This window comes from Equus przewalskii, chromosome 17, assembly GCF_037783145.1.
Source record: "Equus przewalskii isolate Varuska chromosome 17, EquPr2, whole genome shotgun sequence".
Lineage (NCBI taxonomy): Eukaryota > Metazoa > Chordata > Mammalia > Perissodactyla > Equidae > Equus > Equus przewalskii.
In genome coordinates, this window is record NC_091847.1 from 73977763 (window position 1) to 74004854 (window position 27092).

General features: G+C 39.2%; 1 protein-coding gene across 18 annotated transcripts in view; it reads right to left on the reverse strand.

Moving 5' to 3' along the window:
- SATB2 (SATB homeobox 2) overlaps positions 1-27092 on the reverse strand; it is a 198011-nt gene that overhangs the window by 142918 nt on the left and 28001 nt on the right. For 17 of the 18 annotated variants that reach the window (XM_070580522.1, XM_070580513.1, XM_070580524.1 and 14 more), the window contains one exon: positions 13001-13177. In XM_070580522.1, the coding sequence (XP_070436623.1) occupies positions 13001-13172 (172 nt within the window). In that variant the 5' untranslated portion in view covers positions 13173-13177. Of the gene's footprint in view, positions 1-8758; positions 8853-13000; positions 13178-27092 lie in introns of those variants that run through there. The other variant, XM_070580528.1, reaches the window with a different exon arrangement.

Below are 27092 nucleotides of genomic sequence, written 5' to 3' on the forward strand. Positions count from 1 at the left end.
CAATTCAAACACATGAAAGACCCTCCCAAAGTTTCCCCCAATGACTCCTTCACAAAATCTCATCCTACTGCACAGAGCAGAAACCAGAGCTAAAAAGTTGACAAACCGTCATCAGTTATTAATTCCTGGGCCACGGGACATCTTTAACACAGGACTGTCATTGTGAAGCTAGTGAGCACTCAGTAACTAACCCACACAATGCAGTGTATGTGTCTTTTAAAGAGCAGGAAGACCAAAATGTGGGTAAGAACAAGACTATTATAAAAACAGAATATGAAGTCAATTAACTAAAGTTTCCGAAATGACACAATGACTTCTTACTCTTCTCCCACATTAAAACTTAACTCTTCACCACGAGGCAGAGGTGAGAGAGAAAGCAGGCCAATGCCCAATGTTTTTAAGTAATGGGCCTTTCACCTGCAATGAACCAAAGGAGAAGAAATTTATTTTCAAAGGATAACTCTGTTCTCACATGATTGCTGGAGCAAGTCACTCTGATGAGCCAGCATGGGCACAGCATCTGTACTTAACGCCTCCTCACAAACTGACCCCTCCTAAATCCTTCTAGATAATCTAAGGAAGGCAAATCTTTCACAGGTCCCCTGAAATAATAAAATATTTCATTTTAATACTAAGTGAAAACCACAGGTGAAAATACTGCATATATACGACCTCAAGTACATAAAAGAATGCCGAAACTACAACTCACCAGGGATGCCTTAAAATGTTACCTACCTTTATCTTAGGGAGCTGGGCCCTGGGGTTTTTTGTCTTCTTTCTACTTTTTCTGTATTTTTTTAGTTTTCTATAACTAACAAGCATTAGTTGATTACTAAAAAAAATGATTTTTTAAAATTTATAAGTTTATAAGGAGCTTAGATATCCAAAAATGGTGTCTCATTATAAAGTAAGTTCTCATAAAATGCCACCCCAAGACAGCAAGTTCAGTTTTACTATCTGAACTCAAAATAAGCTCCCCATTCAATTTAAAAATATATACGTTCAGTTACCAGTTCCAAAATGTCAATCTTTGGTTTACGCCTGTAAAATATAGTTACTATTGGTTTGAATTCTAGACTAAATTGACAGACTAGGCACACAATCCCGATGAACGGGATGCTGTTAAGCACAAGTTCTCTGGAGCCTGCGTTTGGTGTCAGCCAAGCTGTTGACCTCGGAGTCTCAGCTTTCTCATTGGTAAAATGTAGAAAGAATATTACATACTTCACAGGGTTATTAGCAAGACTGAGTGAATGAATACATGTTAAGAACAGTGTCTGTTACATAAGAAGCACTAAATAAATAATAGTACTTAACATTATTAATCAATTACTGACATTAATTTCATTAAATATATTCATAACATGTCTATTATGTAAAAATTTTAGTTTCCCTCACAAAAACAAAACCATAGCTTAATATAAGGTAATTCAGACAATGTTACATTTATCCTACTCCGAACACAAAGTTAGTCCACATAGTAAAATTTTCAGAAAACCGAGGCCTAACTTTTAAGTGCCACAATCATTTTATTTTTAATCCTCAAAATCCACTCAAAATCTTCAGATTTGTTCCATTAAGCAGCTACTTTCCAGAAGCCTAAATTTGCCAAAACCCCGTTTTGGACAAGATGGAGAGAACAGACTCCTCATAAGCATAACACTTCAGTGTCAGGCCCCACCTAATGGCTTAGGACACAGTCGTGGGCAGTGTCTATCTCCCCTCCTGGAACGTAAGCCTCATGGGGGCAGGAGCATTATATGTCTGTTCCTTTGCTGTGTCCCCAACACCTAGAACAATGGGGGGCACACAAGAGGCACTCGATAGATATTTATTCAATGAATGAATGAAATGATAGTGTGCAAGAGAACCAGAGAATTAAGGTGTGATCTTTAAAGTTTCTTTGTAGTTTTCCTCTCCATAAAATGGGAACAGTAAAGCTCAACCACATTTCTTCCAATGGTGTTCAAAAGACTAAAGATCTTTACTAAGATCTATCTTTCTTTTCAAATAATTCTGATTCTGATATATCTTCCATTGCAGAGTATTGAAAGGAGGCCCCCTTTCAAAAAGCTCTCCCCCCCTCCCTTCAGGCACCACTGTATTCATAATAATAAAACACGACGTTTAGAATTGTTATTTATTACTGTGGCTCTGGAGCATATAGTCTCAGGAAGAACCACCATCTGAAGTTGATAAAACCGGTCAGCGCTTTTGATCAAGAACAGACTGGCCTCGTAACTCAGCTCCCAGGATGGTGGGCCCAGCTTTATCTGGGAGGTTATTAGGCCTTGTAGAGCCGAGTCTTTGAGGGCTGAGGTTTCACTGTCTGTGCCCTGAGCTTCCCAGCATTTCATCCTTTGATTTACAAAACTGACAGAATCTGTCAGAGGTACTCCGGCCTGGGAGCTGGAAGCTGAGGAAGCTGGGGGCTGTCAATTTGCATATAGCCTGCAGCCATCTCTTCCGACCTGAGTCACGAGCTTGTAAAACAGTAGCGCAGATTTGTTGTTCTGTCCTGGGTGATATTTCTTCAAACCAAAAAGAGGCAGACAGACAGAAGAAAACCTTTGTGTTTTCTCTCATTCACACACAAATAATTTTGCCAGTTACTGTTTCGAGCAAGAAAATGGCATGCGCTCCAAAGCCTTGCGGGAGGACTCTTCAGAGATCTCAAAGCTGCCATCCAAAAACCACTGCGTTTCCAAGTCCTGGGTTTTAATGCTCATCACAATCATCTGAAATCTGTCTGGCACCTCAGAAACCAAACTAAGGTGCCCACGAGTGACCACATGGCCAGCTGAATGCTGGCTTTTCATCCCTGCCTCCCACAACCACCACAAGCTCGTCCTGTCACACCGCAGGTGGACGAGGTCCCTGACATCTCAGAATTCCTCTTTGTGGACCAAGACACCTAAATAAGTAATAAGCTGCCCACTGGCTGATACCATGCAGAGGAATGAATTATTATAGCATTGAGATCCCATAAGAATTTTAAAATTCAATAATACTCTATCTGAGAAAATTTGGGCATTCAAAGTAGAAACGTAAAATGTACATCAAAATAAGAAGTGAAAGACCTACAATTATGAAATTTCATAATCTCACAAAGAATTAACTGAAATTATAAGATTCCGACGACAGAGCTCTTATCCATACAAAAAAGAAAGAAAGCAGAGAGTTCTTAAAAAGCATTTTAATACTACAAAATGCTCTATGGCCAAGAATTTTTTACCATCTATAGTGAATGTCAAAATAGACTTTATTTAGAGTTGGAATATGATGGTCTAGCACCAAAGATGAGAGCTGTATCAATGCAGAGCTCTAAATATAAAGGACCTACCCAAAAGGGAGCAACACTATGCACTGTAGCATTTATAAGTATTTGAATGAATGTGCTTTAAATGAGTTCCTTGAACGGAATCTGTATTGCACCTTCTTATGACACAAAAAGATCTGGGTCTTTAGCAAATGACTCTACGTTGCATTTAATATCTATATGTCAGCAAAAGACACATACTTTAGATGGGAATAGAATAAAAAATTAATCACAATATAAACTGTATCAGAGTATCCCCAATTTTAGGTTGTAGGTTTGCTACTCATAACTCCTCAAAACTATATATTTTTAATGGGACGTACTTTAATTGTTAAACAAAAATTGTATTACTATGGGTCAATTTGTTCAGCCTGGATCATTTTACGTGAACGCCAGAGTGTAGAGCTCAGATGACCAGTCCCCTCCAGGTCATGGGTATTAATGCCTAAACACTAAAAAGAATTTTAAGCAGTTTAAAAAATACACGGAAGCTAATGGCCACCATGGCCAATTGCCCCAAACAAAACAGTTAACTGAAAACATTGCTAAACATGTCCCCCATCATAAAGGAAGTAATGGGCTAGCTTTTTAATGAATTATTTCCACTGATAGGATTTCTTAAAAATGGACCTTCAAGTAGAGGGGCCAGCCTGGTGGTGCAGCAGTTAAGCTCGCAAGTTCCGCTTCGGTGGCCCAGGATTCACTGGTTCGGATCCCGGGTGCGGACATGGCACCACTTGGCAAGCCATGCTGTGGCAGGTGTCCCACATATAAAGTAGAGGAAGATGGGCATGGATGTTAGCTCAGGGCCAGTCTTCCTCAGCAAAAAAGAGGAGGATTGGCAGCAAAGGTTAGCTGAGGGCTAATCTTCCTCAAAAGAAAAAAAAAAGGGCCTTTAGGTAGAAACTGCAAGGTCAGAAGTAAAGAGAGATCAGATTTGTTTCTTTTCTTTTATTCACTGCCCTTAACAGTTTTTATCAAGTACTTCCTACTCAACTGCGAGACATCCTGAAAACCAAGTTGGATAGGGTCTTGGCCCTCTTCAAATTTACATATAGACAATAATTCCACCAAGTGACCTTCATGTGAGCCATAATTACATATCTATATGTTTGAAATAACATATAGATATGTTACAAATAAATCACATATTTATGACAATACAAATGAATATAAGGAATACAGAACTATAAACATTTACACTAGATATTCATTGTTAAGTATCTATTGGACAAGGAAGGATGACCATTATTTTTCCCTGGCATTTAGTTACAAGGCAGTGTTTCAGGTCTTGCTGTGTGTGAATGAACAATCACGGGTGCACACACATGTATGAATGTCCTTTTACGGAGCAGAGGAACACGGGGGCTTGTTGGAGATTCGTGTGGGACTAGCCAGCGTTTTACATTTTGCCTGTCCAGCTCTAACAAGGGTTGAGACATGGTTAACAGCAATTTTGGGTAGCTTTTTTAGTTCTCTTTCAAGAGCCACAGAATTTTTTTTAAAACAGCTTGTTTGTTAAAAGTTTGCTCCAAGGCCTAAAATTTCTAAATATGCACCTTTTTTCAACATTGCCCTTATAAAGAAAAAACTGCAGAGAGTCTCCCAAACATGAGAGTTTAATTAAAGAAGGAAAATGAAAAAAAAAAAGAAAGAGAGAACGCCAAGGAAAGAAACCAAGAAAGCAAGACAAGGCAAGAGATTATTTTAAACATTTTCAATAGGGAGAACGTCAAACCTGCAGACCACGAAAAACCTTTAGGCTCTAGACAACATATGTCTTTTAACTATCCTCCCTCAAAAAGAAAGTGTGATTTTCTGAATTCCTTTCCAAGGTTATGACTGAACTTACTAATTGTTTACCTGGAATCATAGTATTTGCAAGGATTTATAGGGTGAGGATTTCCGTTAAGTTTAACAAAACAAAAATAATTCTGAATTAAAGCAGCAAATATAAATTCTAGAAAAGAATGTTTTTTAATTTAAAAGGAAAGGAAACCCATAGATTCAAAGACTTAAAAGACACATCAACTAAGTGCAGTATATAGATTTGTCTGGCTCCTGATTTGAATAAACACTAAAAAAAAATTACAAAATACTTATTAGATAAATTTTAATCTTGTCTGGATATTTCATGATATTAAGGAATTATTAAGTTTTTTAAAGAGTCATACTGGTATTGTAGTTATGTTTGTAAAATGGTCTTTAAGAGACACTTAGTAAAATATTTATGGATAAAATATGAGGTCTAGGATGTGCTTTATTTTATTTATTTATCCTTTTTTTGAGGAAGATTAGCCCTGGGCCAACTACTACCAGTCCTCCTCATTTTTGCTGAGGAAGCCTGGCCCTGAGCTAACATCCGCGCCCACCTTCCTCTACTTTATACGTGGGACGCCTACCACAGCATGGCGTGCCAAGTGGTGCCATGTCCACACCCGGGATCTGAAACGGCGAACCCCGGGCCACCAAGAAGCAGAACGTTCGCACTTAACCGCTGCGCCACCAGGCTGGCCCCTATGATGTGCTTTAAAATAATCCATTTGGGGAGGAGTGAGAGGTGGGTGGAGGCAGAGATGAAACAAGATTGACCACGAATTGCTAATTGTTGATCCTAGATGATGAGTTCATGACTATTTAATACACCAGTCTCTCTACTTTGTATATTTTGCATGTTCTTATAATAAAACATTTTAGAGAATTAAGAAGAGAGCATGTCAAGCACTGAACAACTTAAAATGAAAGTGCATTCATTTCTAGTGATAAAATTTACCTTAAAAGTAGCTTCTAAGTAAAGTTCCTCCCGATAGCATGTTGTAAAGAGCTAGTCCACTGGAAAGTATATAATAATAAATAAACGAACAACATATAAAATAATAATAAACAAATAAATAAATTAAGCTATTTGCTTTTTATATAAATATCCTTGCTATTTTGGTTTTAAATATTATTCTATTTATTTATTCTTATCATTGTTTCTAGTTCATAGACTGAAGTTATTCTCCCTACATTCTCCCTACAATGTATAATTCCTTTAAACAGATGAGGTCTAGATAAACACTGACAAAATATCTCTAAGTTTTGATCAGAAGAATTTGGATCCCATCAATCTCATAAGTAGCTTTTGAATAACTACCTCTTATGATTCTAAAAGTTATTATCAGAGTGTTTTGCCATCATAAGCACAGCCAAAACATCACTAAGGAAGGATGACATGGAATAATCTAGAAATGGTGATAGCTGATCAAATAAGGAGACAAATTATATTTCACTTCTGATAAAAACAGCTAATTCATGAATGGAAGCCAACTTCATAGCGATGCACAAGGGAAAAGAAATTCTTCACAGATAAAGTTTAGTAAAAAATCAACCTTAAACACTGTTTTCATTCAGTCAACAAACAAACACTGAATTCCTGTAGACTGCAAATTGCGCTATGTGTCTGTTGTAAAGAAGCAAAAATAGCTTCCAGTTCATAAGTCCAAGTCTAACTATCGAAGAAAGTAAACTGGTACTTTTTGGGAATACATATATTTCTACAGGGTAATAAACAACATCTTCAAGTTCATTTATTCGCTCTTCAAACACTGACAGACTGTCTACCCTAACTGCCACCCTCGTATTCTGAAGAAGTGGGCCTTTGAGAACAGAAGAGTTTCACCACTAAAAATCAAAGCCAACCACAGGCCTATTTTTAAAATGGACATGACAATGAACAGAAGTGGTAAATAAACAACTTTCCTTTAATGAGGCAAAGTCAGGATTTCCTAGAAGTTTTAACCCATATTTCCCATCTCGTCCTCCACCTCCAAAAGCTGACAAGAGGAAAAGGAATTCCTAAGCATTTTTCAGAAATAAAATGAACATTGAGTTATAAATTACCACCAAACTTGTAAATAAGTTTTATGTGTGTTTCTATTCTCTGAACCTCAGTATTCAATATTTCTGAGCTCAGAGGGTCAAAACTCAACCAATGATCCGCACGCTGAATTTCTTTGACGTGTGATTAAACTACCAAATGTAAGCTGCATGAAAGCAAGATTTGTTTTTTTCAGTTCTTTATCCCCAGAACCTAGAATAATGACTGGTACATGGTAGGCATTTAATACTGCTGAATTAATTAATTTGAAGACCAGAATCTCTAAGGAATACGCTTCATTTTCACAGCAGAAATCATTTTGGCCTCATAAGCAAAAATGGAGTATTTGAATTAACCTATTTTAGGCCCTCTAGTTTTAGCAGCTGGCTTCAACAGAAAACAATTCTGGGAAGTTTTTTGTTTGTTTGTCTTTAATGAAGTCTGTCTCAGTTATCTCGAAAAAGTATCTCTCTATATTTTATCATGGAAATGAAAATAGGCATAATTTATCATTATCTAATATATATAACCATTATCAAATAAATGTAATTGTTATGTATTTAGTAAGCACCCAGTCCAAAAAGTCCTGCCTTCCAGGGCCTATGGCACAAAGTAAAGAGCGAGCATCAAACGAGAATTGACTCCTACCCCAGCTCTGAACTCCCAGCGATCAGGTTGATCACAGGACAGCCCTGTGGTTAAGGACCCCGACTCTGGAGGTGGACCACAGGGCTTCGCATCTCAGCTCTTCCACCCACTAGCCCTGTGCCCTGGGAAAGTTACTCTCTATTTGCCTCAGTTTCCTCATCTGTGAAATGGGAAACATAGGACTTACTTCAAAGAGCTGTTGTGAGAAGTAAATGAGTTAGTAAACTGTAAAGCTCTGAGAATAGTGAATGACATAGAGTAACTGCTCAGTTAACGTCACCTAGCACTATTAAGACTCTAAGAAATCCCTCGGGTTATGCACCACAGGGGCTCATTAACTACCTATTGATTCTTTTTTTAATCTTAAACTGAAAAAAAACAACAGGAATTCGTCTATATCGTGTACAAATTTTCACACTTTAGATAAATTAGGAACAAACTGAACTGCTTACCAAAATTGGAGAATAAGGTAGAAATTACTTCCCACTCTTTCAGCAAACTCATGAAGGATGTAGAATTTCATACTTAAATATTTTTCTCTGACTAAAAAAAGAAGAAAATCCCACATAATCCCACCACCCACCCTGTTGACGTTTTAATATATTTCCTTTGTCTTTTCTTCTATGCATATATGTGAAATTTTATATAAATGAGACTGTATTTGGCATTCTGTGTGATTCACATAACATTGTATTAAACGCACTTTTCTGTGTTGCTTTTTTAAAAATATCATTTTAAATGATTGCATAAATTTAATTATTCCAACATAAATAAGAAATAATTGTGATTAATACAGTATTTCTGTTGTAAACATTTTTGCCACAAACATTTTAGCCATGTAACTAATTACCCATAAGGCAATTTTGCCATAATAGATAAAAAAATAACTGGTTGACAGTTTGGTTTCATTTCACCATTGACACAGTACTCACATTTTTATATTACAGGAATCTTAGTCCTCATAAAGGCCTAATACAGTGGCATAGGGTTTTGAATCCACATTCCCCAGAAAATTCTGGAATGTCTATCAACTGTCATGTCACAATATGACAAGAATGAACAACAGTGTAGAAGGCTTTGTCAACGTAATACAAAGCTCAGTAACAAATATACATCCTAGTATTTGGAAATTGATACTTCTCTGAATGAAGGAAGAAATTTTAGCAAAAAAGAAAAAGTGTGATGCCAAATGAGAAGACGAATCAACAAGCAAAAAAGAAAAAAGTATTTGGGTTTTTTGACTAATCACCAAAAAACAAACAACTCAGTCAGCTTTATTTGTGAAACAAAGAAATAAAGGCTTACTTTTCTTTAAAAAAAAATGTATACTACTATCAACAAAAGCCTTTGAAGACAAGTGCTTAGGTACAACCACAAAATAAAATCATTTATTTGCTAAGTATTGCCATGAATCTACATACATTTTAAATGTATTCAAATATTTTGTATTTTGTAATACAGTCTTTTTAAGTTATTCATTTATGTTTCGTTATGTCCTCTTTAATGTCCTTTTTATATTTTTGTTTGTTATTTTATCTTTCACGGCAAAATTGCCTTATAGCCAATTAGTTATGCAGTGAAAATGTTCCCAGTGAACGCGTTTGCAGCAAAAATGCTGGTAGCAAAAGTACCTAGAACTGATTAATACATCTCTTATTGAACCTGCAATTTTTATATACTCATGACCACAAAAATAAACAGCCAGAAAGAAGTTTTGCTCATTTATTGTTCGGTATGTTTGTTTTTAAATAAAATTTGCTGATCAAAAATAAATTTTAAAAGTTATTTTAAAATACAGATAGCAAGGGATAGATAAAATACCCACTTAGAAATTAAGTCAAATGTGCACAGTGAGGAATCACGTTGCCCTCATTGCCACTTCCCAAGGCCCTCCATCCACACTGGCAAGTAGGAATAGCTACTCAATCAGAGGAATAAAGAACTTTCTCAACAACGCCAAGAGGTCTATGGCCATTTCCAAAAGCTTTACGGGGCAGAATTGAAAAGATGAAAAAGAAAGAAGAAAGAAGAAAGGGAGTGATGAGTTGAAGTGGGTGGAGGGGAGGTGGTTTACTGTGTACCAGTACCCCAGATTAACACTCCTCTTATAAAAGACTAGAGGACTTGATTCAGAGACATAGAGTCATAGTCCATCTATAGTGTAAAACATGATTGCTGTTCATTAGACCGCAGCCTACATACTCCGGGAAAAGCAAAGAGCCCGCCATCTTTCTGCTTTTTGCATATGTAAACAGCAATTCAGATGAATCCTGCATCTCATATCCTTGGGAATCAGAGTTAATGGTATGGGTGCTGGGGAATGGAGGGTTTGGGTCAGTTACAAGTATAGTGCCCATGATTTATGATAGTATCTCATGCCCTTATTCTCTCTTGGGTCCTAATATCTGGCATCAAATAAAGAAGGTTACTATCAAAATGGGGGGAGGGAAGGCAGAAATCCCTGAACTCCATTTTAGCGAAATCCTATCACCCTTTAGAAGCAAATATTCTTCCTTAATCAAATCTCTTCAGCTCACCTGGAGGGAATGGTCTCTCAAAAAAGAAATTGACTATCCCCTGTTCACAGAGCATGGGTCCACTGCCTTGTCATTGGGACTTGAGTATTACTCCAAAATAATGACCTTGCAAATGTATTTTCTCTTTCACAGGCAATCTGAATGTTATTCAATTCAATTGTTGAAACTCTTTCCTGGTCATGTCAAAATGAAAAACCATGTTTCAAGAGCCTCAATTACTAAAGTAGGCTCAGTGGTCCACTATCCTTGCAGTTTATTTCTGCCCAGCTTTTCCAGCGTAGGACACTCGGATTCTCTGCTGCAAATGGATTTGTTAGGAGGTCACCCAATGACTCCCCATCTTGGGGGAATTACCTAAACACTGAACAAACAAACAAAACAGAAAACTAGATGCACAAAACTTCAGACCTTGAATATGCAGCCATATTTTGTTCTCTCTTCATTTCTAGCTCTCTCCTGCTTGTCCAGCACATGAACGACCTGCATTATCACGCATTCTGTTTGGTCTACAGTCAACACAGAGCACACTGCATACGTTTGATGATCTGAATGACAACAAAGATCTAACACATTCATTTGGAAATAAACAATTCCAAGTTCTTCCATTTACCCCAAACTGAGATCAGCAGCCTAATTTGAAACAAAACAAACGATGATTTTTTCTCCTCTGTGAGATTACAGTACAGGACCTCGCAATAAAACCTTTGCTTACCTACAAAATAAAGTATATCTGTGATCTAGGGCACCTTCAGAATGTTGATTCAACTTTTAAAAAGTTAATATTTAGTATTTTTTAATCACAGCTTTCAAAAACTTTGGGGAAGCAAGTCTTCTCTTTTGACTTTTCCCATGTACCCTCCACTGTAGACCATATTTCTTGCTAGTGTATCTCACCTGGGCGAGCAGAACTCTCAGTCCACATCACTGAATGAAACAGTGTGGTTCCCTAGTGCAAATTTCCTGAGCGCCCCTTCCCTGAGCATGTGCCAAGAATCAAATCTTGGCCACTTAGTGCTCTGTGCTCCACATGTGAGCTCACGGCGCGTTGAGCAGCCGTGCTAACTGAGATGGATAGCCCTGTCAAACAGGAAGCTGGCACACCAGGATGCAAACAGTGGGATACAATGACCTTTACATTCAGAGAAAAATATCCCTAAAATGGCATGAAAAGTTTATGGGGGGGGGGACGGGGGTTTCTTTTATTTCACTTAGGCACATAGCATGAAATAAAAGCAATGGTGCCCGGTATGCAATTTGCTCGGGATCAAAACCTGAATCCCTCGCACAAGAAGAAAAGTGGTCAAAGAAAGGAAATGAATCATGCTCTATCACACTGCTTTGAAAGCAACAGACTCTGCGATTCAGCTGTAATACTGAACCCGAACGGGCCAAGTGCTCGGATTCAGACCGCACTTGGATTCTCCACAATCCGAGGGGTGCTACCTGCCCTGGGGACATTCGTGACCTCCTGGTCTCAGACGAGTTGCTTTCTTGATAGAAGTAAGATACAATTTAAACACTTAAGTAAAACATTTTTTAAAAAGTAATGATCTGCTTACAGAATCAGAGTCACGAGCTTGGGAATTTAAATCTTATGTCCTTGGTCACCATATTTATCACTTTGTATAAATTGCTTAATCTCTCATAGTTGCTTTGTCTGAATAAATAGAAGCTCTGATGATAATTCTTAGGAATTATACGAAGAGTAACTCATTAAAAAAGTAGGAAAAATCCCTGGCACACAGACAAACATTAAGTAAGGATAGTAACATAGGAAATTAATATAGAAAACATGACCTGGAAGTCACCTATTTCTCCCCTTTTGTTATAGCCGTTATCATAAAGTATGTAATTCAATCATTTCAGCTGAAAAACAAGGATAATCATTCCATTGGGTCAAAAAGAAATGTTTTCCATTCTTCAAGGTTTGGGGGATATTTTTGTTGTTATTTGTTTTGTCAGTTCTTTGGCATGAAAGAACAATGGGCTGTGCTTCAGAACGAAGCAACACAAGCTCACAATGGGCTCCCCAGTGCTGTAAAATACACGCTGAAATAATGATGCAATTTAATCTTTAATTAAATAGGTAAACGGAATTGATCACAAAGACACTGAGTTTTTTTTTTTTTAATGAATGGACTACATCAAAACTACAGAGCAGTTTTCAAAGATACAAAAGTATGGTAAGATGCATCCATTTTTTTCTATTTAATTAAAAGCTGATCATAAAGTGCAAAAGCTGCAGGCCCAAAGCCAAAAATAAACTTAGAAAACTGAAAGCTTCTGAATCATGTATTAAAACTTGGACAAGCGGGGAGTCAACATCTCAGTACTGGCTGTGAGGACACCAATTTGGGGACTTAGAGAAAACAGAGTAATCAATGCAAAAAAACCTGTGATGATCGCTTTGAAAGGCAAGCTGATTTTGGCGGCTCTAGAGGTGCTGGTCAAATGCTTCCCAAAGCAACCAGAAAACGAGACTCTGCAAGAGACATTCTGCTGTTCACTGCTTGGGAAAGATGCTAAATCTGACCATTCTCCTCCAACCTTGTTTGGAGAATTATTTCAGGGAACACATTCTCCCTGAAATTACGACACACAAGAGGCATGGGGAGGAGAGAGGAGACGCAATAATACCTTGTGCCTGAGCCGCGGAGCTGTGGGAGTACCCCAGGGCCAGGAGCGCGGTCTCCACCAGCTGGCTAAAAAGCACGTCTTTTCGAACCAGGACAAACTCCGCATGTTCTTCTCTGTTGTCATATTCGAGAGAGCTATCCAACTGCTCCACCACACAAAAGACAGGAATCATCAAACCTGGAGGGACAAGATTCAAGAGCAAAAGACAAACATTACAAAGCAAATCTCAGTCACCATGATGAGAAGGGAAGAGACAGTTATAAAAGCCACTCATCTGTGATCGACAGTGGTTCACATTAAACAAGGCTCTTAGTCAGATGGGCCTAATGGGAAAGCTGTGGATGTTTCCCCTCCATTATTACCATCAGGCTGCAGCAAAACTGCCTCAGGCAGTGACGGAAACCCTCAGATTCCAGTCATTGAAAAGTGGAGTGACCAATCAGAGGTGTCCTGACGGAGAGACCTCAAGTTCTCGGCCCCCTGGCACACAGGTAGGCAAGGTGAGGTCAAGGTGACGTCAAGGTGACGTTCCAGACCCAGGCATCCTTTGTGTCTATGGTTTTATCATTAACTCTTAATCAGAACTAGTATTTTCAGATCAGATCTGCTTTTGTCTGAAAATGTAAGATACCCAGTAGGGAGGCACATGTGACATCAAGGCCTAAGCTATTATTTGAATATGTACAAGAAAACCAATAGGAATTTAAAAGAAGTCCCTCTTGTATCTTTTACTTTTTTAAGTCCTGGGAACTAGGTCATCAATTAGCCTGAAAATACGCTGCCCATGAAAGCTTTAACTGATGTTTAACTTATGTCAGAACATAGATCCAAATTCAAAGCTTTGTCTTTTTTTAAGTTATTATTTTACACATTAACATCAGTTACCACTGGAAAGGGAATATCTCTTCTTGTGTTTTCAGAGAAAAAAGTAAACTACCCTAAAGAATAAAGCAAATTAGTCTAGTTGAAAATCTGTTGAAATCTGTTGTCACTGAAATATTTCTCTGCTTTGTATCAAAGTGTGAAAAGCTAAAAAATGTTTAATTCGCCAAAGATTTGTTATAAACTGTTTTTTATTTAAAAAAAAAAAAGTCATACAGGCATTTAAATCTAAACATAGCCAAAGCATAAGAAGATCAAAGTTGTACCAACATGCAAGTAATAAACATGGACTCTGCCCTACGTAATTCACATAAATTAGTGTGTTATGGAATAAGGATCTGCTCCGGGTCTTCTCTTTGTGCAAGAAAAATCAAAAGTTATGAAGGATGGGTGGGCAGGCGGAGAGATGGGGGAGGTGGAGGGTTAGTGTGTCATGGCGAAGGCGCTTTACAAGAAAAATGAGACCTCCGTGTAAAATGACACATGGGAGCATGGCCTCTGATGTACAGAATGCATGGGAGTTTTTCTAGAAGTCCCTCCCTGTTGCCCGGACCCTAGAAGCCTGTGACTCACTCTGATCTGGAAAGCAGAGGGTGGGAGCAGACACTGCAAACTGCCAGGTCACAGATTTAGATTTTTGTTCTAAAGATAATACAATGATGCAACTGGTTCCCATGTGCTAATTATTATTATTAAAGATAATAAGTATTGGGTGTAATTATTAAATATAATCATTATTAACAATAATAATACTTATTAAGAATTGTTATCATTAAAGATCACGGTAATTATTATTAAGCCTGCACAACAGTCTAACAAGTCACACCGTGCCATACCTGGGACAATTATTGACTCAGTGTTCACTCTTAAGAACAACAAAGCAGCATTATTGTCTGTAGCAAATACACTATCCACAATATAGATTTACGGAAAATCGGAAAGAAGGGTGGAGTACACTGTCTTCCACAAAGAAAAGAACTTAGCCCAGCCACACAGTGACTTACAAAGTATTTTTTTTAATTGTGACCAGTAATGGCTCATCAAATGCTTATTTATTTATGCCCTGTTTATTCCTAAATGTATGTAAGACATGCAATGAGTAATATAAATTAGATTTCCTTCAAATTTTCTCTGTGGTCATTCATTTATCCAACTTCCATTCCCTGAGCACATCCTAAGTGCCCGGGAGCCCCTGTAGCTGCAGGGATACAAGCGACAACAAGCCTGATGTGGCTGCGGCCCTCGGCGCAGGTGAAGGTGTCGTAACATCTCCCTAAGCAAGCATAATGGCATTTTATAGGAGAGTCCTTCCCAGCAGCAAATAGCCTCCATTTAGACCTTTTAACTCTTACATACTGGTATATGATCTTTGTCCAAGGAAGCAGGTTGATTTCTATTTTTAATGATTTAAGCGTACGCACACATAGGCGATGTAGTCAGCAGTGCCATAAGCTCCTTCACCACTAATACCTATGTGTACATAAGTTTAAATGCTGAAAATCCATGTGCAGTTCCTAATGTCAACATCTGAGGGTCACACATCTGGGAATCACAGATAAGACCTTTAAATGAATCCAGTGGCTCCATAAGCTATCATGTATCCATTACCTAGGAACCATAAATCTTTCTCAAGTCTATGGTCAACTGAAAAAACTTAAGACCCTATTAATTTTTAAAAATAATGTTAACAGTTCAATGAGTTAGATATGAAATATGACATTAAAGCACAGGGATCTACACCATGCAGGGACTTCTGTTTTGAAAGTGTCAATTACCAAAATATTCCCTAAACATTTTAGTTCAGAGATTCAAGGAAGCAATTGTTATCTGATATGAAAGCAATAACTCCTCATAGTAAAAAGCAAGCACCCATCCCTCAGAGGCATCAGCCACTTTTAAAAAAAGAAAAGAAAAAAAAAAGGACTTTGAGGCCATTTATAAAATAAAACAAAATTAACCGGAAGTATACAATAATAGAATTTGTTCTAGAAGCACATATATATGAGATAGCAAAGAATATCGTAAACAGGTTATTTTTAACCCCTAGAAAAATGTACCTTTTTACTTGAATTTGATTATCTAAACAATTATGAAATTTTTACAATGAAATGCAGTTTTTACAAAAGAAGAGGAAGGCAGGAAAAATGGATGCAAATACTAATGACAATGACAAGAGAAATGAAAAATAGTAAAATAATAGAATTGTGGTCAAGTGTGGGGAAGAAGAAAAAAAGGCGTAAGTTTTAAAAACAGCAAATCCCTAGGAAAGAAAACTATAAAAGGATGAGTAGAAATATATACCGAAAAAAGATATTTATCCATTTGGTCCCCCCACTCTCCAGGCAAAAAGAGAAAAAAAGAGAGAGACAGAAAAAAGTGACAATGGACGAAAAGATAGGGAGAAGTGTTTGGAAAGCACTTCAAAAAATAAATTAAGAATGGAAAGAATTAAAAGATAAGTTCCAATAAAATAAGAGCAATGTAAAACTAAAATGCATTGAAGACAAAATTTAGAAGTGACCAAGTTTAAATAATCAAATTTAGAAATGATCAAATGATCATAATCTAGGCTTATATCTAGAGCTTGTGGCATTATTTTTCTTTTGTTATAGCTCAGACCCATTTCCAGATGATCAAGAAGAGAACTTTGGATCTTTTGATTATAAGCCTCACTGAGCCTCTTAAATTGCGGGAGGTAAGCAGGCAGTCTAACCTGGAGGACAGGCACACAATCCCAGCCGTTTGCTAAAACTTGAGAGTTGATCTGACAATTGGGATAAATGGTCATGTGGTCATAGCGGAAAATAAGCATGGAACACTCTCTACCAGAAAAATGCATTTTCACAACTGTCATTAGTTGTGATGCTCAAATTGTCATTTTCATTATGACAGTTTTCTGAAGAAGAGTGTGTAATTATAAAGAGTTCACCGATCCTCAACCACCCCCGCCATGGGAACGGAGACCTGTGGGGAGACGGTAAATGCGGTGATGAGGAGCTCTGTGTCGGGAGACTGGCAACGCTAGGATCAAATCCTGGTGCTGTCACTCCGTACCTGGGGGAGTGACCCTGGTAATTTACTTGACCTCTCTGAGGCTCAAATTCCTCCTAGCTAAAATGCAAATAATAATGTCTACCTGACAGAGTTGTGGTGAGGATGAAACAACATAGTATAGCTAAGTCGTCTGACAGCCCTCAAACAATGGAACCTGTTTGTTTTTCTTTTTTCAAAATCAATATTAATACAATTTTACAGAGGAAAAAAGAGACCAATAATTTTTCTCAGGATCTATAATCAATGCCCATGACACTCACTAAAAGGCATTTCTTCAGAATAAAAAGGATACTAATAATCATTGACTGGTCTACTTATTTAAGATGCAGATAATAATGGCGTAAAATGCTCAACGAGCCCCATAGCAAAACAGAAAAAGTGTGAAAAACACATACTTTATACCCTCAAACTGCCTGTCCAACACAGTAGGCCCTAGCAACACGTGGCGCTGAGCACTTGAAAGGTGGCTAGTCCTGAATTGAAATGCGCTGTAAGTGTAAAATACACACTTGATTTCCATGATTTAATACTAAAAGAGAAATAAAAGTAAATACATCATGAATAACTTTTAAAAATTTACTGCATGTTGAAATAATATTTTGGATACACTGAGTTAAACAAAATATATTATTAAAATTAATTTCACCTGTTTCATTCTTTTTAAACAACGCTGCTAGAAAATCTAAAATGATACATGTGGTTCGTGTTGTACTTCCATCAGACAGAGCTCCTCTAAGCAATCCACCAAACACCAACAGATAAAATGGTTTTTCTGACCCAGGATAAATTCATCACAAACTGATAACTAGGACAATGTACAAGCGTCTTGGGCGTTTCTTGGCTGCCCCGCCATTATCTCTCCACTGTGTTCCAGATCTCACGAGACACGAGGACAGATGTACTCTTGGTTAAACTCCAGAATCTAACACAGTATCTTCTCTGCATCCTCAAGCAAATTGTGGGCTATTGTTTTATTCCTAACTATATTAAGCCAACTTCTTCAGTAAGGGAAAGGCTTTTTCTGCTTCCCTTCATTTTAAAGAACGATTACAGTTTTTGGGAAATGCCACAATAGAGGCATGAAAGCAACCTGAGGAACAAGTATTCTTTAATACTCTGGACGTTGAAGGTCAACAATGAAAGATGCGAGAAGGTCCAGCGGCAGGGGGCCTAGATGATGGGGTTCCATGGCCTTGCACAAAAGTTGGGACACAAAACGAAACTCTCATTTGCATAGTGCCTCCTAACTTATCACGTACGCTAACATACATACACACCTTTATTTTCTTCCCACATTTACCCTGGGAGAGGGTTATTATTGTTCTCATTTAATAAATGAGGAAACTGAAACTATGCCCAAAGAAACTCAGCGAGGCAAGAGTTGAGCAGTTCAGGTCAGCCAAGGAAACAACTCTCTAAAGCCCACACCCACAGAAATCTAGAGGGTTGGCCTTTTGATAAGGACCCTTCACCACCGGCTACGTCCAATGGGTGACCTGTGTTCCCTATAAGTGAACTCACCCTTTGATGACCTACCACATGTCAGGCACCGTGCTAGGCATTGAGGAGGAATCGAACACGGTTCCTGCCTTCAGTCACTCACAATGAAAGGCTCAAATAATGGGTTACACTCTAGTGTGGGTGAACATGGGCACCAGCCTCCTCCCCAGCCCCTTTGTCTCCTGGGTCTACCCTCATTCTTGGGCCTGCCCCCTGAATCACCAGTCTGAGATGATAGGAGACCAGCCTTTCTCTTCCCCTCTTTCAAAGGGCTCCTGAAATCATCCTTTCCAGAAGGAAGACAGCCACAGGACCCACTCCCTTCCCTGCGGCTGGCAGTTTATCTGGTTCTATCACTTGCAAAGGTCCCAGGGCTAATTGAAGACTACAAAGGCTCTAGGGCAGAGCCTCTCCTATCTGTTCTTTGTATAAAACCGAACCTGGAGTAACGCACCACACTCAGCAACCAGCACGATCAATAAATCCTAGAACCCTGAAACACTGCATGAAATTCTACCATGCAAACCCAGCACATCTTAGAGGGTCCTCCAGACGACGGGGAGAGAAAGGAGTGAGGGGTGGCAACTATCCTTTCTAGTTGCAAATTTACTAGAAAAACACTCATTTACTCCCTCTATAACGTCGTATTCTCTCTCTTTCTGCCTGTCGGCTTCTCACACATACACACACCCATATTCACAAACGGACACCGACTCACAGACAAAAAGAGAAGTAATTTGCCAATATTAACCTCAAGATACTTCCTCCCATCCTAAAACAATAAAGGCCAGTTCGAGTCCAAGAATTGTAACTAGAAACAGAAGGGAAGAATAGGGTACCCCTTACCTCCTTGGGGTCCCAGGCAAAACTTCAAATGGGTCAGGAGTGTGCCTAGTACTCTCCTCTTTCCTGCCCCCACTGTCCTCTCCCAGGCACCCATCTCCTGAGCCCACAGCCAGAGGCTCCACATTCCACCATTCCACTGCAGCCTCTCATTCCCTCAGGGACCAAGCGCAAAAATTCCAGAGATTAATAGATAAAGCGATGCCACACTTTGCTGTTTGAATGGTTTAGTAGTCCCTTAATCTCTCTAGATATATTTTCATTGTAAGAGAAACACACTGTATCTCACATTAACTTCTAACGGGAAGAATTTCAGGTAGCGTAAGAAACAAAAACACGTTTCAATCTTGGGGTAGAGGGAGAGCAAAAGCCTTCGGTGGCAAGGGAGTGCCCAGGGGTGGACAGAAGGTCCTCGAGGCTGCCCTAGACCGCTCCACTTCCCACAGTTCCTCTCTGTCCTTTGCTTGTGAACTACAGATTCTCTGAGGGATTAATTCACCTGTTTTTGTTGTTGGTTTTGTTTTTAACTCTTACTGAAGAAGCAGCAGAAGCTGAGAAAGAGGTGGGACAGTCGAAAGTCCTGCTCATTCACAGGTGGAGGAACAGCCAATCCTACAATTATGGAGAAGGCAAAGCTTGCTTAATAATTATTCTAAGGGCAAACTCAGTCATACGTGCAGAAATTCGATTTCATGTTCATGCACAACCCCGTTGTTTGTAACTCAGGACCAGACCTCCAGCTAAAGTTTCAACAATACAGCTCCTTGATGCCTCTCCCCCTACGGGGAGGGGAGGGAAGAGTAAGATTATCAAGAAATATTTTATTCTCAGAATTCTCTCTAGTAAAACCAGCCCCTAAGGCAGATCTTATCTTCGGAAGATAAGAACAAAAATAGGCCAGGGGTGGGACGGCGGTGAACTCTGGTCCTCTTTCACTTATCACCCCAAAGGCTCACATTGGGCTTAAAGTGGTAGGGAAGGGAGAAGGGCTCTGGCCTTCCAGACCTCTGATTCCAGGCCTGTCCCAAACTGGGATTACAGCTCAACCTGAAGTCAGCCCTGAAGGCTGAAGGAAAAACTCCAGCCCTCTCAATACTCCTCAGTTACAGAAACACAGTGGCAGGATCAGGCTAGCCTAGCAGTGCGCAGATCGGGATTTCACAGAGGGACAGTGTGGCTACCTAGCTAAACAAAAAAGCCTGAGCAACGCCTGGGAACTGGGCCATAGCAAACCTGACTCAAGGAACAAAACCCCCTGATGTCAGGAATGGCCAGTTCGCGTGAATGAGAGGCCCACCTTTTCCTTCTCCAACGTGGCTGGACATAGATAAGTCTTCTGCACTCCCCATCTCCCCTTCCACCCCCAAGCCTGACCTACGGCAGGCCCTAAATAAAGGTTGGTTCAGTTTAACAAGATGCTAATTGCAGCTAGACATTAATAACCACCATTGATAGCCAGTGTCGGTTCTGGTTTTTCCCCCTGACTCCCCAGCTGCCAAGCTCCACATGTCTTTGGCCCTACTCTATGGCATTCGGCAGCAGCCAGCGAGGACGGCTTTCTAGGAACCAATCCGCACAGGCGGGTCCAGAGCTCACTCCACGTTCCCCAGGGGAAATGTGCCAGACCACAGGGCTGTGCACGACCACTGGGGACAGAAACTGTTGGTTTATCACCACGATGGCATCTGAGTCAACCGGTGTACAGCTCAAGTGACTAGCAGCACTGTGCTCTGCGACTGGGCGCACCTGGAACCCTGGGGTCTTCTCTGCAGTCCTCCCCATGGCCTGCACTGAAGGACTGCAGCTTCCTTTCTAAATTTAGTAACCACAGAGACATAAAAAGCCGATTCGTCCCAGAATCACAAATTTTTTTTTAAAAAAGTAGAATACGCAACTTTGTAGATTACAGAGGAGTTCAAACATAAGGCATGTTGTTGAAGTACCCCTTAGTTCAAAGCTAAATTCTTGAGGTTCCTTTCACAGTGGGTTAGAAATGCATACATTATTAAGTTGGCATGCTAAAATGACTATACTATAATTCATTAATACCAGGATTTCTATGCTCCATTAAGTAAAATTTTATTCTGGATGTTTCTGAGAGGATAATGTTTTAAACAGTGTTTAAGTGGAGATGTATTTGCTACTCCCCTCACCCTCATTATCCTCTCTGGAAAGCTATTTGCAAGTCAGAGTCCCATGAGTCAAAAAAGAAGTGAATAAAATTGTCTTTATACTAACATTTTCTTCATTATCTCAGGTTTTGAGATGTGCCTAAATGTTATTTTATCTAAGTTAACAATTAAAATAAAACCCCTTGATTAATTTCTCCGGTGTCGTGTCAAGGAAAGGTTAACTGGTGCTGAGGTTCTCCAGCGAGGAATTAATAAAGGAATCAGGCGCTCGGCTCTCAATAAGACAAGACTACCCAGATTTCTAGTGGGAATATTTCATAGCACGAGCATGTTTTCTTTGGGGAGTTTAACTCACCAAAATTATTAAAAATTGAGATCAAACACTGGTGCAAAGCCCCAAAGGAAATCATACTAGAGGGGAGAGATTTTTATGAAATAAAAACCTGAAAAGGTAAAGATTTTATAGGGAAAAATAAAAGGCTTTCTCCCTTACAAAAGGAAATCCTACTGTCTATGCTTGGGGTTCAAACAGCAAAACATGTATGGCTATTTAATAGACGTGTAGAAATCGTCACTGTGAAATGAATGCAGATTTCACAAAGCCAAGCCGAAGCAGACAGGCAGCTGTCACCATCCTGTCCCCACCACTGAAAGCCACTCTCATTCTGGAACACAGCAAAGGCCTCCACCGAGACATAACAGCAACCAAGCCCTTGAAAGGGGGAACTAACACTGGGAGGAGAAAAAGAAAGGAACAGGAGGAGAGAGAGCAAGAAAGTCAAAATCATAGTGTGTATTCTGCACTTCCCTAAGGGCACGAGGAGATCTCTGGACTGCAGCACAGAGGATATTATTATTGTGACTGAGATGAAGTTAATAAAACCCGGCATTCAGACTGGGGAAACCCAGATCCCCACTAATGGAATGCTTCCCAGACAAGATATTTTAAGTATATATGTACCTGTGTAATTTATAGCAATTACTTAAATAAGAAAAACAGAATAGAGAAACTAGTACATTACTTTTTTCACTTTATGATTCTGTCATCTTTATAATTTATATAATTTCCAAAAGAAAATATTAAATTTAATATTAAAAAACCTAAAGAGACCATTTAAGTCACTGCAATAAAACCACTGAAAATCTTTTGTTCATTCTTAATGTTATCCAAAGGATATACCACTCCGCCAAAGGAGGAATGTTATGACTATGACACTTTTAACTCTTTCAGAAGTGTCACCAAAGCCCAAAGTGATTTGTCTCTTGAAAAAAAAAAAAAGAAGCGATAAATTCTTATGCCAAAGAGAATATAATTTTCTACCTTCCTTAAAGCAAAAAAAAAAACCTGGAAAAGCACCACACCATTTTAAATTTGAGATAATCCCAGATACTAAACAGATGAAACTCAAAAAGATTTATTTCCCTGGATTCCCTGGATTCATACATTCTTTAAGTTGTGAGCCACAAAATGGAGCCTAGTAGAGTCACTTCTCCCCCTCCCCCAAAAGGCCACAGTTTCAAAAGAGTTCTGATCTCAGGAGCTCAACACAAAATAACAGGAAGACAAGTCAAAGACTCTTTTTCAAACGGTGCATTAAAGGAGAAAAGGGCTCCTTTTGGGGTGAACTTAGAGGTACAGGATTAGGCTTGCAGGCGAACTCCAGTGGGGCCAAGGAGGCCTTGCCTGCCACAGGGAGAACAGCTACTTCATCTCAGCCCCACCGTTGCCCAGATCTTGATAAAGATGACGGAAGGAAATCTACCTAACAGTTTCCAAGAGTATGAGTTCACGTCTTTATTTTGTTAAGAGAAGTAGGATCGACAAACAGATATGTTTCAAAGAGCAAGCCTGTGTTTATTGTATATCTGAGAGGCTGGCTGTGAGAAAGACAACTTCCCTGAGTCGTCGCAAAGGAGAAGAGAGCTGCATCTCAGAAGCTTCCCCTGGTTGAAAAGAACTGTCTCCCTCCAACTCCAGCTAGACATCAATCTTCAATATAATTATGTTTGACAGAATATAAGCTCTTGGCAGTTAACTTGTTTACAATAAATGCTTAGTTTGGGTACATGGACTGTATTTCAGTCTTATAAATATCAAACACAAACCTACAACAGTCCCATTATGGGCCTGAGAATTATTTTGCTATAAATCTTTTTATTGGGGGGCCGAGGGAATTACTTTGCAGCTTGTTTTCCACTAACCACTTGGAACAGTGTGAAAAGAGGTACATTTATCCTTTGACCCTGTCCTAATTGGAACTCTATACGTTTCCACGGGAGAGCGTGCAGTATCAGTCCTGAACTGCAGGTCGGCCCCCAGACAGGTTTGCCATGGCGGCAAAAAAGATACACACGTGCAACAAAATGGCTCTTACTGAAGTCACAGCATTTTCCTACAGTCCTTTTTCTTCTCAAAGTCTCTTGGGAACTAATGACCGTTTGGGACAGCGTTGGCAGGCTTTCAATAGCAAGCTCCAGTTTGGGGGGTTTTATAAGTTAGCTGTAAAAATGTGCTTTAGGCTTAACCTTACTATGTGAATGGGCCTGTAAATAGAGTTAGTTTTGCTGAACGTTACCTGGGGATTCCTTTGAGAAGGAAAATAATCAGGATCCCCTGATTTATGCTCGCAAAGTGCCTTTACTCAGATCTTAAATGTGTAACAACTTCCCTTTCAGAGAGCGACTTGCTCCTCTCATACTCCCTCCATAATAAAGGGCGTTTGGTCTTCTAACACTACATCTGCCAAATTTATAGGACAAAATCTTGTCTGAATGGAGCCTCGGAAGCTGAAAGCTAGGCCAAACCTCAGGAGTCCTCTGGCTTAACCCCACTCTCCTCTTCTCCAGGCACGCACCTTCACGAGCAATTCTGAACACCTTCTGGTTTTCATGTGACAAAGCATCATTGCAAGGTTTCTTCACTTATTTCTTAATTTCACAAACACCTTGTCAGATTCCTACAATAATTCTTCTTTAACATCGTATGAACATGTAGAAAAGATCATTTTAAGAATCCTACCTTAAGAATATTTTTCAAAATAACTACTACTGGGAAATTCAGTCACTTTATACTTAACAGTGAGATTCCAACATTTTTCCTTCTAGTCAATGTGATAATTGCAGGTGACATAGAATAAAATATTTTTTTATGTCTCTCAGCTTCTAATAAAGAAGACAAGTAACTGATTTATAAGTTTCAAGGGTCATTAAACATGATTTTATAAAAAAATTTTACCACATGGCTTTTTAGTATCTAGAGACAGAGAGGAAAAAATATTTTCATGGCATTATCAACCTCACAGATCTTTATTGTTAATATCAAAAGTACTAGTTTGCAATGTGAACAAATGGAAAATTGTTAAATTCACCTATAATAATCACTCCTTTTTTTTGAATTAAATAAGCCCTTTTAAAACCTTGACTATTTAACTGCTATTTACTCAAGGGAGGGGAAACATGGAGAAGGTGACTATATGAAAAAAAAATACCTTTTTTTTTATTGTACAACAAAAATTCCCTCCAAGGGAAAAAGACATTATGCCAAGTTCCACCCAGAATTAATGTTTAGGTTTAAATTATGAAGTCCAGAAAAAACGGAACCACTAATAGACCCTTAAAGCTCGTGGTATTTGTCAACGCTGTTAGGTTATGTAAATGTTAAAACTGAAAAACCCTTTGCTGACAAAAGTATTTTAATGAAGGTGCTATTAACTAGACTCTCTGAACTGAATTTTTTTTTTTTAAAAAAAGCCTTTTGATGGGGCAGCTGGTGGCACAGCAGTTAAGTTCGCAGGCTCTGCTTCGTGGCTGGGGGTTCAGAGGTTGGGATGCCGGGTGCAGACCTGCACGCTGCTCGTCGAGACACATTGTGGCGGCGTCCCACATAAAATAGAGGAAGATTGGCACAGATGGTAGCTCAAGGACAGTCTTCCTCAAGCAAAAAGAGGAAGATTGGCAACAGATGTTAGCTCAGGGCCAATCTTCCTCAACAACAACAAAAAAGCCTTCCGAGCTGTTTGATATAAACTCTACTCTGAAGAGGATTATGCTTGGGACAGTCCTGGGCTTATGAGACTTCTACCCAGAAGAGTTTACTGTCTATCTTATTCCTTTCATTTGCCACCCTCAGAAAGGTTTCTAAATATTGAACCCAAGAAAACTTTTAGCTACAGATCAAAGAACTATTCTCCCCTAAATCTGTCAACCAGGTCCAACCTTGCACTCCAGCTGCTCTGACAGCCAACATTATTTGTGGTTTTAGTACCCCCGCAATGAGCAGGGGTTAACTCCAGTGTCTGGGCTCAACTCCACTGTCATCACCCAAGTTTTCAAGAGCTCACAGTTTCCACGAACAGAGAAAGAAATACAGCTCCAAGTGAAAGAAAATTAGCCACTGATTTTGGCTGCTGCCAGCCGGTTGGCTCCAAGTTGCTGAAAGCTCCCCTCTGGGGAATGAGGGCTCAGCACTGTGAAGGATTATCGATTGAATGGTTCCAATGATTGCAAATCGAGGCCAGAGCCTGTGCATCTCAGGTGACAGTTTATGTCACCTGAGTGAATGTCAGGCAATGTGTACACGTGGAACCTCGGGCCCCCCCAGCCCCATGTGTGCTGAGAAGAAATAAGGGGGCTCATTATTCACCTTCAACCCTCTCCCTGTCCCCTTCAGCCTGGTTAGGACTTCCAGAGAAGGAGGAACAGAAGGCCCAGGAACCACACCTAACCCTCACTTGCAGGGCTTTGTACCAAGAGAAACATTCATTACTTTTGACTTCCATTTACACAGGTGAGAAAAAAAAAAAAAAAAAGAAAGGAGGTAGTTATACCTCGGGGAGAATGTGAGAAAATGTGATTTCCCTTCTCAAACTCTGCATGAAGACAAATCGGTGAGCATTTTTAATGTCTCCTGAGCAACCACCTCCCAGGGGCCCCTCTCTGAACTTCCCAGGGAGGAGCAAGAATCAAATGGTCTCACCCCAAAACAGATTTTGGCTAATCAACACGGCAAAGTAAGTGAAAAGCACTTCCGTTATTCTGCATCTTCTCCGAGACTAAAAATTTGTACACTGCGTGACAGGTCCACCTCATTTTTCTTAATGATGTTTTCATTATTCTTTCACTCAATTAAAGCAGAAATGGATATTGCATCTTCTGACTGTGTAATTGTTATTGTAATCTGTTTTCGATCACTGCTTGGGAAATGGGTCCAAAACAACATACACTCTCCACTGCCTCGGAAGGCAAGTCATTTTCTTTTACTACGACACTTAAAGAGACATTTATCATGCTGCTCTGTTAGCATCTTTGGATTATGAAAAAAGAAAGTTCTTGTTCTGTTAACCAAAAAAAATAACGTTTCGGTAACGCTGCTATTTGAAGAGCTTTGCTATGAAGGCATTTTCCTAATAAGCTATCAGTTTTGCCTTTCCTTATATGTATAAATAATTGGAACAAATGCAATAAAAATAGGCAATTTTAATATGGGAAATAATCAAGAAATTTGAAAATCAATCAGATTCAGTTATAAAAGAACTGATATACTTGCTTTCCAGCCAAATATAAAAACAAGTAAAAAATATTTTTAAAAGAAAGAAAAAGATATCTGTGCTTAACGTGATGAAATTCAAATTGTTTCTATGAAAAATGCAAATCACCTCTGTCAGATCTTAGTGCTTTGGAAA